The 17,332-nt window shown below is 41.0% G+C and overlaps 1 protein-coding gene across 3 annotated transcripts in view; it reads right to left on the reverse strand.

Moving 5' to 3' along the window:
- Positions 1-2,318: 2,318 nt before the first annotated feature.
- EOGT (EGF domain specific O-linked N-acetylglucosamine transferase) overlaps positions 2,319-17,332 on the reverse strand; it is a 35,512-nt gene continuing 20,498 nt past the window's right edge. The window contains exons 10-18 of one of the 3 annotated variants that reach the window (XR_009520899.2): positions 16,585-16,677; positions 16,165-16,236; positions 15,936-16,022; positions 15,351-15,419; positions 12,730-12,791; positions 10,321-10,440; positions 5,411-5,513; positions 4,612-4,831; positions 2,319-2,393 (exon numbers count right to left, since the gene is read on the reverse strand). Coding sequence is in view for 2 of the 3 variants with exons in the window: in XM_060022871.2 (XP_059878854.1) it covers positions 4,685-4,831; positions 5,411-5,513; positions 10,321-10,440; positions 12,730-12,791; positions 15,351-15,419; positions 15,936-16,022; positions 16,165-16,236; positions 16,585-16,677 (753 nt within the window). In the remaining variant the exon portion in view is untranslated. Of the gene's footprint in view, positions 2,394-4,317; positions 4,832-5,410; positions 5,514-10,320; positions 10,441-12,729; positions 12,792-15,350; positions 15,420-15,935; positions 16,023-16,164; positions 16,237-16,584; positions 16,678-17,332 lie in introns of those variants that run through there. The other 2 variants (XM_060022871.2, XM_060022872.2) reach the window with 2 other exon arrangements.

A 17,332-nucleotide genomic window follows, 5' to 3' on the forward strand; every position in this document is an offset into this window, starting at 1 on the left:
TTACAGAGGATTCAGGAATTGGCTGCAGCTAAGAAATTACACACTTGAACCTGAAAACTGTCCAGGATAATTTTCCCACTTTCCCTCAAAACAGGGATGAAAAAAATCCATCACACACAGAAGCAAGGCCCTACTCCTGGCGCTCAGGTGTCTGGAATTTACGAGATTATTACACCCAGGCTTCTGGGCGCAGAGGCCATTTGGAAGGGCTTGACTGCCACCTTGTGGTCAAAATGTGCATTACCGTTCAAAGTGAGGGCCCACATAACCTGTGCCTGGCTCTAAGCACTTCTTCCATGATACGAGGGCTTATGACATCTTTTGCCATGCCCCAGTAAGCCAACCGAGGAGGACAGTATTAAAGTGTCTGGCACTAGCCCTTGGTTGGGAATATGGTATTTTGAATGACTGGTTTCTCCAAGGCAACCACACCTGAGTTAATTTGCTTATATGCTCCTAGTTTCAAAAAAGCGAGTATTTTTCTAATTCTCTCTCCATTGACTGTTTCAAAGAAAACTATACTATAACTGCAAGAAAAAACCTAACTCCAGGACTTCGTTCTCTATTTTCTTTTCCACCCAATTTCTCTCTTCTTTTTCCTTCTCTCCCTCCCTCCTTTCCCCCCTTTGCTCCTTCCCTCCCTTCCTTCCTTCCTCCCTTCCTTCCTTACTTCCTACATTACCTCCCTGTTTAAATTCCTTCACAATCCATCTATTACTTATTAGCTGTGTGGCTTTGGGCAAGTTCCTTAACCTCTCTGTTAAACATCCCAAAGAATGGTTTTTACATTTTTTAAAAGATTGGGGGTGGGGACCAACGAATAGTAATATGGGACAGAGAACTCATATGGCCCACAAAGCCCAGTCTCGCCTTCTACCATATGAAGTACACGGGATCATCCATAAGGAGTCTTTAAAACAAATAAAATCTGAGGGCTTCCCTGGTGGCGCAGTGGTTGAGAGTCTGCCTGCCGATGCAGGGGACGCGGGTTCGTGCCCCGGTCCGGGAAGATCCCACATGCCGCGGAGCGGCTGGGCCCGTGAGCCATGGCCGCTGAACCTGCGCGTCCGGAGCCTGTGCTCCACAACGGGAGAGGCCACAACAGTGAGAGGCCCGCGTACCGCAAAAAAAAAAAAAAAAAAAAAATCTGAATCGAATAAAGCCTTAGAAGCCTGCTGGCAAGCAGTAGAAGGGCGAGTGGAACAAGCTGAAGGGCATCACCCTGGCCCCGTTGTGGATGCTTCAGTGGGTCTCGGAAGTCCCCCCATCACAGTCTCCCGATTGCTGGGAACGTTGGCTACTAATGGATTACGACCGACCTGCCCTGCCTAAGGAGCCTGCGCAGCGCCCCCCTGAGGCCTCTCCTGCTACTGCATTGCAGCGCCATTCCTCCCTCCACCCAAGACTGGGCCCCTTCCTCACAGGTGTTAATCATGAGCCTCTTCCCCAATGACCCACCTGTGTATGAATCTCCATCCCAGAGTCTATTTCCCAGGGAACACGACCTAAGACATCCCTCCACAGTCTATTCCCAGCATAACAGCTAGAGTTAGCCTCTTCAAAGCCTCTTCAAAGTAAGTCGGGTCATTCCTCCTGTTTGAGATCCTTTCAATGACTCCCAACTCATAAGCATCAAAGGACAAGAGCCTTGCCATCTGCACCCCAAGCCCATTGCCTCTTTGACCTCATCTCCTACTCCTCTGCCCCTTGATCACTCCAGCTACACTGGCTTCCTTGCTGTTCCTCAAACGCACCAGGCATCCTCCTGCCTCAAGACCTTGGCACGCACCATCCGGTCTTCCTGGGATGCTCTTTGCTCTGCTGTCTACTTTCCTCCTCCTTTAGCTGCTTTAAATCTTGACTCAAAGGTGACCTCAGCGAGGATTTCCGTATCCTCTACCTAAGTGTGCCCAACTCCACCCCACCCCAGAGCGCCACATCCCTCGTCCCCGTTTTAGTTTTGTCCATACCATGTATCAACATCCAGCACACAATATATTTCCCTTATGTAGGTTAATATTTGTCTCCTCCACCGGAACGCAAGGTCCATGAAGGCAAGGACTTTTTTCTGTTCTGCTCACTGCTGTATCCCCAGAACCTAGAGTAGAGATGGTACCCAGTAGTTTCTCCATCAATAGTAAATAATTGAGTGAATAAATGGAGAACTATGGACATGGAATCAGAAGACCTGTGATCTTTAGAGAAGTCCTTTAAACAGCATCTGACTCTTTTCACGTTAAACATGGGAACAATTCTGGGACTTCCCTGGTGGTCCAGTGGTTAAGACTCCACGCTCCCAATGCAGGGGGCGCAGGTTCAATCCCTGTTCAGGGAACTAGATCCAGCCATGAAGATCCCGCGTGCTGCAGCTAAGACCTGGAGCAGCCAGATAACTAAATAAATAAACAAACAAATAAATAAATAGAAATGGGAACAATTCTTATGTCATTTTAAAAAGATTATGCAATATAACATTTGTGAAAGCATCATATGATAAACTGCTAAATAATTGTAAGGTACAATTTTTCCTTAAGCTGAATTCTTCATCAGTGAGCTACTCAATTTGTATAATCTAGAGCTGCCAGATTGCCGAAGAAAAAAGTAAGCATCTGACATTCAGACACAGAAAACCCTGAAAATAGTCCGGTATTCAAATAAATTGTAAAACGATTTATTCCAAGGCCATACCCCACATGTACAAACAATGACATGCACCCCTTCAAAGACTTCATAAAAAGAGCAGTCTTTACATTTTACGTTTTATAACAATTTGAAGACCTTCCTTTGCTCCCATCAAAAAAGTCTGATAAAATTGAGTTCCATAAAGTATCTAATGTATTTTCTTGTTTCTGTAAAACATATTGTCTCTTTAAATGTGAAATATGCAAATGTAACATTTTATTATGAAATTGTTCTCAACGTCTGAAATTCTTGATCATCTACAGAATCGCATTGCCACATAGTTTTTTAAATGACGTAAGATAAACTGTTGAAACCTTTTTTGAGGCCATTTTTTCAGATGTTTACACCTCTCTGACTAGAAGTGCAATGTGGTCTTGACAGCTCCTTTTACGTGAGCAATCTCAGTGGTTACTCAGTATACTGGACAAAGGACGGCAGCAACACCACTCATTTCAAAATTCATATGTTGTAAGTCTTTTAAAACAATGTTAAGATCTCAAATCAAAGCTATTGCTACAGTGATTCACTAATTCCTTGACAGATATTTTAATAAATATTCCTCAACTCTAGAAAACTGTTCATAATCCTTTAAAGCAGGAGTCAGCAAACATGTTCTGTAAAGGTCCAGATAATAAATATTTTAGATTTCTCAGGTCACTTCTCTGCTGCATATTCTTTTTTTTTTTTTACAACTCTAAAATATTTTTTTTAAATGCTTAGCTCTGCTGTACTCTGTTAATCCCCTACTTAAAAAAATAGAAGTTGCTAGTCTCTAAATTAGACTGCTCAAGTGTTAATAAAATGTAAACTCCACATTTTACAGTAAAATAAATCCATGGTTTCTGACCACTAAATTGAAAGTTCATAGACAATAGGAAATGAAGCCCATTCAAAGAGTGGGACTGCATTTCAGATACGCTGTTTAATCAGTAGCACTTTCTTATGGCTTCTTATTCATTTTGAATTGGATAATTCATGCATGTCTTTACCTTTTGTGTGTGTGTGTCTTTACTTTTTTCATAGGGAAAAAAATCTCCCCTTGTGACTAATTTAAAGTTTGCAAAATCAAAGACTGGAATACTTCCATGTTAAAAGAGGTAGACGCATACACACAGGTCTATGCACTTACAAGCACGTGTGCAACAAAACCACTATTTGATTTATAAATGCTCTCCACGGCTAAGAAGGAACCAGTGGAAACCAGCTAGAAGGTACACAGAACAGTCCTAAAGGACGTCCTCATTTGTTTTTATCATATGTGGTTGTTATATGTGAGGAAAACATGATTAGTTTAAAATATCAACTAATGCAACAGCATGGTTAATTCAGGTTCTTGATGAAGATAACCTGGCGTTGACTAAAAAGATACAACAGAGAATTCAGCAGGCATTAGTTTAGACTCTGATACAGTTAAACTGATCTGTTTATAATACTGTTTAATCTATAACACGGGCCTATAGCTTGGTACTGAGAACCACAACTCTGTGTGTGTGTGTGTGTGTGTGTGTGTGTGTGTGTGTGTGTGTGTGTTTGCATGTTTCCCTTTCCTACTACAAACTGTGCTGTGAACAAATCATGGCAAATAAATGAGTTGTGAATTTGCTCAAATATATCATTAACAAGTTGGAAGCCTCTTGAATGACGAGCTCATGGTATTCTATAAAAACATTTACAAATTCTAAAGCTAAGAAAGTTGCAAACTTTGGTATCCCTAAGAAAAAAGCTCAATTACGGCAGTGAGCCCAGGCCCAGTTTCTGAACTATAAAAAGTAAAGTTTTCAGTGCAAAAAGAGTATCTTGATAAATAGCAATGACACAACAATCACATGAAACAGTTAAAGACTATAAAACACATAAGTAATACCCTGAAGGCATGTTTTGGTATTAAAAAAAGGTACTTTGGGGCTAGGAGAAAACAGGCTGTTTTACCTATTTAACTGTGAGGTGAGTCTGGGCGGAGGACCGTCTAAACCCTCCCTTTTGGCAAAAAGACCCCACACATTTACAGCTCATCATGTTTTTTCTTAAATGGCCACTTCGGGTGTTGCAATACGTGGTCTGCAGCCTGAAGGACAAGGTACATAAATTCTTCTACATCAAAAGAGTAGTTGGTAAACTTCGGATGTTCCCCCAGAGTTGGGTGGTGGCCCTGCAAAAACGAAGCAAAAGACAAATTGGTAAGGTGTTGAGGATGTGGTTTTCTGAACAAGAAGAAAGTTATTTTACTTTGGCCGAAGAACTATTTTAGTTTATGCTCTACATCAGAGGTTGGCAAATTTTTTCAGTAACAGGCCAGATAACATATATTTTCAGCTCCATGGACCACAAAGTCTCCACCACAGTTATTCAACCCTGCCAATGAAGTGCTCAAGCAGCCATAGACAGACAACACATAAACAGAGGAGCAGGACCATGTCCCGATAAAACTTTATTTATAAAAACAACTGGAGGGCCAGATTTAGCCCACTGGTCTGTAGTTTCCTGATCCCGTCTCTAAATAATTTAATAGATCTCTCTAGGCCCAAATTTCATGAAGTTCTCTTTTCCACATAAAGAGAGAGAGTAATTAATTTCTCCTTTCCCCCAATTTGCAAATATAAAGCACAGCAACTCACGATTCCAGAGAAGAACCATTTTATCTTTGAAGTTCAAAGATAGTTTGTCACATTAACTAGATACTTTAAACCAATTAAAAAGAAAACAGGATGAGTTTTGTCCTGAACTTTACCTTATCTTGAGGAAAGACTTTGCTCTGCCTTCTCCAAGTGATGTAGTGGACGCCTCTCAGCCTGGCCAGGTCCAAGTAACAGCGTTCATCTCCACAGTTGTATCTAAGGACACAAGGGCATCCACACATGGGGCTTTTGCCTGGGATTGCTGGCCAATTCGCAATTCTCTGGGGAAAAAATTCACCTCCCAAATATGTGCTTACAAAAGGTTTTATAAACGGTAAACAAGACTGAGAGAGATTCGTGTTCATAGCAGCAGCGTTCACAATAGCCGAAAGGTGCAAACGACCTGAATGTCTACCAACTGATGAATGGATAAATAAAATGTGGTATATCCATACAAGGAATAATTATTGACAATAAAAAGGAATGAGTACTGATCCATGCTACAACATGGATGAACCTTGAAAACATGATGCTAAGTGAAAGAAGCCAGTCAGAAAAGCCCACATAGGGTATGATTCCACTTATATGAAATGTCCATAATAGACAAATCTATAGAGACAGAAAGTAGATTCGTGGTTTCCAGGGGCTGGAAGGAGGATGGAATGAGAGTAACTGCTGACAAGTACTGAGTTTATTTGGGGGGATAATGAAAATTTTATAAAATTATGGTGGTGGCAGCAATCAGAGAAGAAAAAGAAATAAAAGGAATCCAAATCGGAGAAGAAGAAGTAAATCTGTCACTGTTTGCAGATGACATGATACTATACATAGAGAATCCTAAAGATGCTACCAGAAAACTACTAGAGCTAATCAATGAATTTGGTAAAGTAGCAGGATCCAAAATTAATGCACAGAAATCTCTTGCATTCCCATACACTAATGATGAAAAATCTGAAAGTGAAATTAAGAAAACACTCCCATTTACTATTGCAACAAAAAGAATAAAATATCTAGGAATAAACCTACCTAAGGAGACAAAAGACCTATATGCAGAAAATTATAAGACAATGATGAAAGAAATTAAAGATGATACAAATAGATGGAGAGATATACCATGTTCTTGGATTGGAAGACTCAACAATGTGAAAATGACTCTACTACCCAAAGCAATCTACAGATGCAGTGCAATCCCTATCAAACTACCAATGGCATTTTTCACAGAACCGGAACAAAAAATTTCACAATTTGTATGGAAACACAAAAGACCACGAAGAGCCAAAGCGATCTTGAGAATGAAAAATGGAGCTGAAGGAATCAGGCTCCCTGACTTCAGACTATACTACAAAGCTATGGTAATCAAGACAGTATGGTACTGGCACAAAAACAGAAATATAGATCAATGGAACAGGATAGAAAGCCCAGAGATAAACCCACACACATACAGTCACCTTATCTTTGATAAAGGAGGCAAGAATATACAATGGAGAAAAGACAGCCTCTTCAATAAGTGGTGCTGGGAAAACTGGACAGTTACATGTAAAAGTATGAGATTAGAACACTCCCTAACACCATATACAAAAATAAGCTCAAAATAGATTAAAGACCCAAATGTAAGGCCAGAAACTATCAAACTCTTAGAGGAAAACATAGGCAGAACACTCTATGACATAAATCACAGCAAGATCCTTTTTGACCCACCTCCTAGAGAAATGGAAATAAAAACAAAAATAAACACATGGGACCTAATGAAACTTCAAATCTTTTGCACAGCAAAGGAAATCATAAACAAGACCAAAAGATAACCCTCAGAATGGGAGAAAATATTTGCAAATGAAGCAACCGACAAAGGATTAATCTCCAAAATTTACAAGCAGCTCATGCAGCTCAATAACAAAAAAACAACCAACCCAATCCAAAAATGGGCAGAAGACCTAAATAGACATTTCTCCAAAGAAGATATACAGATTGCCAACAAACACATGAAAAAATGCTCAACATCATTAATCATTAGAGAAATGCAAATCAAAACTACGAGAAAAATTTTTTTTAAATAAAAAAATTTAAAAAAAACTACAATGAGATATCATCTCACACCAGTCAGAATGGCCATCATCAAAAAATCTACAAACAATAAATGCTGGAGAGGGTGTGGAGAAAAGGGAACACTCTTGCACTGCTGGTGGGAATGTAAATTGATACAGCCACTATGGAGAACAGTATGGAGTTTCCTTAAAAAAACAAATAGAATTACCATACGACCCAGCAATCCCACTACTGGGCATATACCCTGAGAAAACCATAATTCAAAAAGAGTCATGTACCAAAATGTTCATTGCAGCTCTATTTACAATAGCCAGGAGATGGAAGCAACCTAAGTGTCCATCATTGGATGAATGGATAAAGAAGATGTGACACATATATACAATGGAATATTACTCAGCCATAAAAAGAAACGAAATTGAGTTATTTGTAGTGAGGTGGATGGACCTAGAGTCTGTCATACAGAGTGAAGTAAGTCAGAAAGAGAAAAACAAATACCGTATGCTAACACATATATATGGAATCCAAGAAAAAAAAAAAGGTCATGAAGAACCTAGGGGTAAGACAGGAATAAAGAAACAGACCTACTGGAGAATGGACTTGAGGATATGGGGAGGGGGAAGGGTAAGCTGTGACAAAGTGAGAGAGTGGCATGGACATATAGACACTTCCAAATGTAAAACAGATAGCTAGTGGGAAGCAGCCACATAGCACAGGGAGATCAGCTTGGTGCTTTGTGACCACCTAGAGGGGTGGGATAGGGAGGGTGGGAGGGAGGGAGACACAAGAGGGAAGAGATATGGGAACATATTTATATGTATAACTGATTCACTTTGTTATAAAGCAGAAACTAACACACCATTGTAAAGCAATTATACTCCAATGAAGATGTTAAAAAAAAAAGTTATGGTGGTGGTTGCACAACTCTGTCAATATATTAAAACCATTGAATTATACGATTTAAATGAGTGAATTGTATGGTGTGTAAATTATGTCCCAATAAAACTGTTTATAGAAACACACACACACAAAAGAGTGGGAGAGATTATTTTAAAAATATTCCCATAACTAAATTATCTTAACTTTCCAAAAGCAGAATAGGATTAAAGAATGGAGGGGACCTTTATCAATAGGACTGTGAACTAGATATTAACTCCTAATACCCCCATCTTTGTACATATGAACGTGGCTTTGGGGTAGGTAACATATCCTCCAAAGCAGAAATTGATCCCAGGTCTGTTGACCTCCAAGGCCTGAGATTTCTCAATGACATTTCTTTCCTTCCCTCCCTTCCTCTCTGGAAGAAATGAAGAACTGAAATAGAATCTACAATTATCTGGCTATTTCTCTAACATATATATTTTTTTAAATGTTTTTCAGGGTGTTGGAAGTTCATGACAACTTTTTTCTAATTAGTCTCTCATTTAAATGCCAAGTCAAGGGCTTCCCTGGTGGCGCAGTGGTTGAGAGTCCGCCTGACGATGCAGGGGACGTGGGTTCATGCCCCAGTCCAGGAGGATCCCACGTGCCACGGAGCGGCTGGGCCCGTGAGCCGTGGCCGCTGAGCCTGCGCGTCCGGAGCCTATGCTTCGCAATGGGAGAGGCCACAGCAGTGAGAGGTCCACGTACCGCAAATAAAAAAAAAAGAAAAGAAGAAATGCCAAGTCATTTTTAAAATGCAACCATAAAATAAAAATATTTAGATGCAAGGAGGGGAAATCAGGTAACAGTAATCACTATTGGTATCCAGAGTAGAATTATTAAAGGAGAGAAGTCCATGTCTCCATAACCAACCACCGAGTTAAAGGAACACTCTGGGAAGATTACTTTCCCCTTGAGGCCTCAGTCTCCCTGTGTATGGAATCAGTGAGCACTAGGCAAAGTGGTGGGCTTGTGTTTGGAGCTGTGCTCTTCACCCAGGCATACAGGTACTCAAACTCTCTCTTTTTCTTAATTGTGGTAGAAAACTCATGACATAAAATTTACCATCTTAACCATTTATAAGTGTACAGTTCAGGGGTAAGTATACCTTATTGTTATGTGACCAATCTCCAGAATGCTTTCATTTTGCAAAAGTGAAACTCTGTCCCCATTAAACACTAAGTCCCCGTTCACCTCTCCCCCCAGTTCCTGGCAACCTCTTCTACTTTCTGTCTCTATGAATCTGACTACTCTATGTACCTCATATAAGTGAAATCATACGGTATTTGTGCTTTTGAGAGTAACTTATTTCACTTACCATAATGTCCTCAAGGTTCGTCCCTGTCATATAGCATGAGACAGGATTTCTTTATTTTTTTAAGCTGAATAATATTCTATTGGATGTGTGTGTATCACATTTTGTTTATCCATTCAACAGTCAATGGACAACTGAGTTGCCTCCACCTCTTGGCTAATGGAAAAACGCAGCTATGAACATGGGTGGGCAACACACAGGTTCTCTTTTTTTTTTGCGGTACGCGGGCCTCTCACTGTTGTGGCCTCTCCCGTTGCGGAGCACAGGCTCCGGACGCGCAGGCCCAGTGGCCACGGCTCCTGGGCCCAGACGCTCTGCGGCATGTGGGATCTTCCCGGACCGGGGCACAAACCCGTGTCCCCTGCATCGGCAGGCGGACTTTCAACCACTGCGCCACCAGGGAAGCCCCAGGTTCTCTTTTAACACAATAATTACACTGATTGCAGGGAGATGCTTTCAGTTTGACAGGAACACAGAAATGCACTCAGAGGAAGGAAACCATAGATTCACATCTCCCGAATCCTGCTGAGATGGGGAAGGAAAGAGATATTTGCTTGCTAAGGGCAATGGCAGGCTGCAGACTTCACATTTTTAGTTTTAGGTCTTTTTTTCTTTTTAGATGCCTACATGATGTGACTTCTTTGTAATGATTAAATATGAAGCCTTTTGATGCTCTGAATGAAAGCCTCAGCTGGCAGAAAAAGCATTATCAGCTGCCTCAATGTAAAAGTGTCCCCAAACACTTACAGTTCAAACACAGCAGCCCAGTCTGGAAGGAAAAGTAAATGGGTAAGACCAGCTCCATGCATTCCAATAAATATGTCCGTGTTATGCGTGATCCTTAGCTGATCTAAAAACCCAAGTTCCCTGTGAACACAAAGAACAACAAAAGAAAAAAGGGGAGGAGAGGGAAAGTATTAAGTTGCGTAAGCTCATGATTCATGGTAACAGCGTTTATACAATATCTTTCCCAATTTAAAGCACCTTCTGCCATATTTTTTTGCCAATTTCAAATCTACTCCAGAAATTAACAACTTAAGTACTTAATAACATTTTCTCTAAGTTAAGCTCCCTTTTTTTAAACTTACATTTTCTTATTTTAGAAGAAAACTTTTATACCTGTCTTAAATGGAAAACCAGTAACTCATGACATGAAGAAAACTGTAAAAATAGATATAATGAAACTAAAAAGCATTATTCCAATCTAGGTAGATAACATTGCAAGGCAGAGCTCTGAGCCTGAGGCTTGCTCCCTCTTTATGAAAAATGAAATTAGCAAGCATTAAAGTGATGTTATGATATATTCGTACCAAACTGAAAACTATTTCCTTAAAATCATATAGGAATTTTTACAAAATAAAATAAATTCCTCCTTGTGTGATTTGAGTCATTCGATTACCATCTGGGTACTCCTAAGATTGTCTTGGATGCCGTGACGGCATTTTCCTGTCTTTGTGGATTTATGAGGGATAAATCCACAATTGTATGCACCTTGGGACTGTAAAAGTAGTCTTGGAATTCAAGACACTAAAAGATGTGCAAACTCTGAACCGAAAGTCAGTGAGGCTGGGAAGAATTGCTGGACAGAGGCTAACACTCTGAATAAACATAATGGAATCTGATCTCCCGGTCCCACCCACTCCAAGTGAAGAAAAATAAATAGGTCCGCTGGCATCTAAGAAGGGAAAGCAAATTTCCTCTTAATCAGCTTCACCTCTTTAAAGAGCTTCCTCTCCCAGCAGAACAGAAACCCCACACTCCGCACAAGGGAAGGGAGACAAAGCCACCAAGTGTGTCTCACACGAGGTACATGTGCCTCAGTTTCCCCAGGGATGCCAACCGATACCGAGGCAAGGAGGGGCATTTGTCCGGGGGAATATATCCGTGGAGTTATTATTTCTGGAAAAGGCCCAAAGGTCAGGACTCACAAACCTCGATGCCGTTAGGTTACTACTGTGTCCCTCAGATTGGCAAGGTCTGAATTTACTGTCACTCTTCCTTCATCGGGGAAACCCCTACGTATTCTTCAAAGCCAGTCAGTGACAGAGCCTCAGAGGTGCCCCCCCGCCCAGTTCTTTCATCCTGACCCCGGGCCCTCTTCTACCTCCACATTTTTCCTCAGGTGGCAATGAGGGGAGTCACCGTGGCGAAGTGTCACCCGTCCAATAGGAATAGCTTCGCCAACCTCACAAGACTCTCAGAAGAGGGAGATGAGACAGAGCTAGGGAAGCATAAGAGTAAGTCTCAATAAATGACAGCTGTTCTTGCAACTGCTATTTATTCATATTCAGTGTCTGAGGTCCTCAAGACAAGAGCCATGCTTCCTTCATAACTGAATTCCTACTGCGAGGCCCATGGTAGGTACCTGATAAAGATGTGTGGTATAAATGAACAAATGTATAATGAATGAGGTGCAAAACTCCCACACTTACCAATAAGTTTAAACCTAGCTGTGTCAGGCACCCTATGCTGGTATATGTATACTTTTTTTTTTACATAGAAAAAAACTGTTTGGACAACAAGACTATGATTGTGGGTGGGCCAAGGAGGGAGAGAAAAGTTTTCACTTTCCTTTGGAACCTTTCTGACCTTTTCTACCAAGAACATGTATTATCTTTACAGTATTATTGTTTTCATGTCAACACGGGTTACCTAGACAGTAAATGATAGGCAGGTTCCGTCTTTCCAAGCTGTTTACTTGTATCAGAATTTTAAAAGAAATGTAATATTTGAAAAGATTTTTAGAAGCCTCATATTATTTGATGAACCTCAAATTATTCCCTTAATTATTCCCATATTGTAGGTCAGAAGTTGAAACCCAGCAGCTAGCAGGCAAGTGAAGTCTACAACTTTTTTTTAAAATTCGGAATTAGTTGCCGACTTTTAGAAATTCAGAAATTTCAAATGAAAATCAGGATTCATCACTTCTCTTTAACAAAGGGATGGTGCGGCAGCATCAGGCCCCTCACAGCTGAAGAGCTTCCGCCCCCTACGCCTGGGGTCCTCACCTGCCCATTTCATTCACCGATGGCGTCCGCTTGTCCCTTCCAGGTCTACATGCGCCAACAACTCCCATTTACAAAGTCCTTCCTCTCACCCATTAACTCATCAAAGTCAAAGACGACAGTGTCTGCCCAAGAGTGGGTTATTACTTACTTATACTTATAATCGACAATCTGGACCTCAAATGTAGATACCGTTTTCAGTGCATTTACAAGCTGGGAAAATAAGAGAAACCTTTAGAATTTCTTTTCCTTCCTTCTCTTCTGTTTTACTTACCTTGGAGTCCCCAAATTTTTATTTTTCATATAAAATATTTTTCAAGCATTAAATATCCTTCAGGTCTATTGTGTTTAACCCTTAACTGAGTTCAAGTGCAGGCTCCACGCCTGCATTTTAGGGAGGATACGCTACCTCCCTAAAATTGCACTGCTCTGAGTTGCTATGAGGCTGCGGGGTGACAATTCGTAAGAGCAAAGGGCTTGACATAGACGCACATGAAGTGTTAGCTATTGTTATTGCAATAGTTAGTCCCTCAACTTTCAACATATATTCGTTGGGTACCTACTTTGTTCCAGAATTTTCTTCCTACCCATTATCTCATTTCAGACAAACCCCTAGTGCTTTGGAACCTCACCCACCGAAAATACTATATTCCGGGCAGAAAAACATTTTCAACATCTCTACGCAGGAAAACAACTATACTTTTAGCGAAGAGAAACTAAGCATGGTTAATCGATCATCGAATGCATCGTCATGGTTCTCTATGTCCCTCACAATTCTAATCTTGAAGTAGGGCAGGATTGCAGGAACCATCATTTAATGAGAGCATCTGGGTTTTGCTATCGTTTCACGAGTCAAGGAAAAGAGAAAGGTGCTTTCTTCTCTGCCTGGGAGCTGCCTCTCCAAGAGATGCCAATCCTGGGAGAAAAGCAGCCAGTTGGGCGCTCTTTGGCTTGGTATTGGAGCTGAGTTACCAAATCCCACCTTCGGGCAAGAGCATCCGGGCGATCTGCGGAGCTGGATCTGAAAACGTCGATGGCTGCAGTGCAGCACCCACTGATGCTACCCTTCCACTGGATTTCTTTCCAGCAGCTGATTGCCCCTTCCCGATGGACTGGGAGGCAAGGTGGGTCGGTTTCCTCCAAGGTCAAATTGTGTTAGGGCAGTGGAACGCTCTGCTGAAGAAGCAGGCTCAGACCCTGACGAACCTGGCTCACCGCTCATTACTCTGCTCATTAGCTGGGTGACCTCGGGCATGTTTTTTAACCTATAAGCCTCAGTGTCCTTGCCCAGAATAGAGAATAATAATAAAATACCTATATTTTCTGTTTGCTGGGAAAGTTACCGTACAGGTATGGGGAGCACATAGCAATATACTTGGTACATAATTGCAGCCAATACCCGTTACCTCTATCAATACGTACTATTGATCTGCCTGCTAATGAGGCTTCTCACCTGTCTACCCCAACACTGCATTACGTGACACTTTTATTTCCAGGTGTTTAAAACACACATACGTACACTGTTCATTTCTTCCATGCACACAGCTCACAATCAATGCCTCGTTACACCATATGTTCATGTCCTCCATAATCCATGTGCATCTCAAGAAGAGATGCTAACTACATAATTTGGATGAGGCACCCAAATTAATCTGTGTGAAACATTTTCCCCATCAAAACCTGCCCCCAATTTCCCTCCCATCTCAAGCCCACTGAACTGCTTAAGCCAAAAGCCCAGGAGTTCACGCTTGATTCTCACTACCTCTCCTGGCCGTACCTGTGGCTATAACTGTACATTCCCACAACAAGTATCATAGGCTTTATCTCCAAGATACATCCTGAAACCACTTATTTTGTCATCCCTACTGTGTCACCCGCTTCATCTAAACTCTTATCGGGGCAACGGCTCTTAATCAATCTCCCCACTCCTACTCTTGCAGCCAGAGTCGTTTACAAATAAGTAAGTCAGTTTCATCTCTCTCTCTGTGTCTTCATTTTCTATTTGCTGCTGTGACAAATTACTACAAACTTATCATCTTAAAACAACACAATTTATCCTCTTATGGTTCTGTAGGATAGAAGTCCTACACAATGAGATAGAAACCTCACTGGGATGAAATCAAGGCGTAGGCAGAGCTGCACCCCTTCTGGAGTCTCTAGGGGAGAATCCTTGCCTTTTCCAGCTTCTAGAGGCCATCCACATTCGAGCAAACCTTACTATTGCAAGGACATCGTCCAGTCATGCTGTTGCAGGGAGGCTTCCATGGTGATCTCCTTAAGATTAAGTATAATTTATGAATTGATGTTGTTGAAATGAGTCAGGGAGGCTAAGAGGTGAACAATTTCTAAGACACCCATGAAAAGGATGGAGACTTTTGCAACTTAATCTGCTGCTGGATGCCACAGTCCTGCCACAGTCCATCAGCCATCTCCCCAAAGATACTCTCCCATTGTTTTGCTGCTAGTTTGCCCAGAGACAAAAAATTTGGCAATCCATGGCCGCAAAGGCAGGACTCAGGCAGTTTTGTCTCTGTTTCCACGCTGAGGTGGTGTGATGAATGTCTACAGTAAGGCAAAGCTCATTCAGCAATGGATGGTTTGATGACTTGCAGTAGAAATCCAATAAATAAACTGGGCACAGCCATCAGACTTTTCTAAAAGCCAATAATTTCAAATCAAAGCATTTAGTATGATGTGAAAAAAATAAAGCACATCAGTCATAGGAAGTGAAATTCAATATGACGCTATTAAAAATGCATCCCAAAAACTAACCTCATTTTGGTTGAGTATTTTCCGGTATTCTGTGCTCCGTGCGAGAATGGTGACTCGAATTTTTCCATCCTGTGGAAAAGGCAAAATAATGCTGTGTGTGCCTGGACAGATAAATGAACAAATGAACTTAAAATGTGATTTTCACCGAGAGATGAAACTCAATAAGGACACCTTTATGAAACTTTTTTTTTTTTTAGCCTGATTTCTTCACAATTCTCTCAGGGGATAAAAATGCATCCACTTTAGCCACAGAAGGCGAAACCCGTCCATCATACTACTTCTTTGTGGTTGGGTGGGTGGATTTGGGGGCAGAGTTTATGTGGGCTGGGTAGGGGTTTGAGGAAGGATGGAGAGATACAGGGAAAAGAAAAGGAAAAGAAAAAGAGAAAAAAACACATTCTTCCACTAGCTTTAGTTTATCGAAATTTTCTCGGTTGTTGACATCTGATTTCAAATCACTCCAGGTCAGAAAACAACCCAGAAAACACTGTCTGCTGATGATCTCCTTTTTCTGCAAAGCTGGTATTGATTTTTATTCGGGGTGAAAAGTCAAGACCACCTCAGAACCCATAATGTAGTCATTACCTTGGGACCCTCTTGTGTGATGTTCAGTCTGTGTAGTACATGCTGAGAAAATGCCCGGAATAATCCGGTATTTTGACAGCCAGAGATCTAAAATAAAAAAATATGTCCTATTACGATGAATAATATCTGCATTACTATTTAAGATGTTCTCAAGTTATATGTGTTATCTTAAAATCCATCAAGAATAAATTCTCTGAACAGGAATGGTAACCACAGATGACATGCTTACCAGAGGGGTATTATAGAACAGCCCGTACCTCATCCGGGGGAGTAAGGAAAAAACAGCTTCTTTAAAACATACCTAAGAATGAAGATATTTTAAAAGGTAAGAGAACACAGTTTGCACCCTTCACACCAAAACAGCACAAATAATTACAGAAAATAATTTAATTAATCTCTGTTTTGCATCAAAATATTTTGCACAGCCAATTGTTTCACTCAAGTGAAATTCATATTCCTGAAAAAGCTATGAACAAAAGGTTTTAAAAGCTACATGGTTAATAACCATGATGATTCTAGTTATTACAAAAGAAACTGAGTTAGAAATCAATGGTAATAGCTCGTAGAAACTCAGATTAAATATTTATTTGATGAGTGGGTCATCTGTAATGACAGTTATTTACAGACATTTCAGTAAAGTTTCCAGTACCCTTTTGGAATCATAAGTTTTCAAATGTATAACATCATAATCAGTAAATGCTTTCCATGTATCGGAGAACAGGTCACCATAACCGTAGGAGCTCTGAAAATGGAAACAAAATAAGTTAGGGAATTTGGCTAAACTTGGCTTTTCAAAAATGTTAGAAAATAGCTGAATTAGCTTCTTAGTATTAAGAACCAGCAATCCGAAATAAGCTCATAAAACCCATAGAAAAAAAATGGATTTTCATCTTGGGCCTGAGCAAGTCCCTAATCTGATGTAATATCATCAGAAATAATCACCACAATTATAATCTTAGCTTTCCATCCTAGCCCTTTTTATTCTCATGTCCTTAAAATTGCAGTCATTGTGGGGGGTTTTCCCCCGTGAATTTTCTATCCAAATCACAGACACACACAACACATATGTACACCACCTTTTGTACACACTGTGATATGCTCAGGGAGCAAAACCCATCAGAGCAGACAGAATGCACTTTTGGAAAGAAATCTGAGAGCAAGAAAATGCCTTGAAAGTTTTAACATTAAAAACATAATGGGGGCTTCCCTGGTGGCGCAGTGGTTGAGAATCTGCCTGCCAATGCAGGGGACACGGGTTCGAGCCCTGGTCTGGGAAGATCCCACACGCTGCGGAGCAACTAGGCCCGTGAGCCACAACTACTGAGCCTGCGCGTCCGGAGCCTGTGCTCCGCAACAAGAGAGGCCACGATACTGAGAGGCGCGCGCACCGTGATGAA

This window comes from Delphinus delphis, chromosome 10 (genome assembly GCF_949987515.2).
Source record: "Delphinus delphis chromosome 10, mDelDel1.2, whole genome shotgun sequence".
Classification (NCBI taxonomy): domain Eukaryota; kingdom Metazoa; phylum Chordata; class Mammalia; order Artiodactyla; family Delphinidae; genus Delphinus; species Delphinus delphis.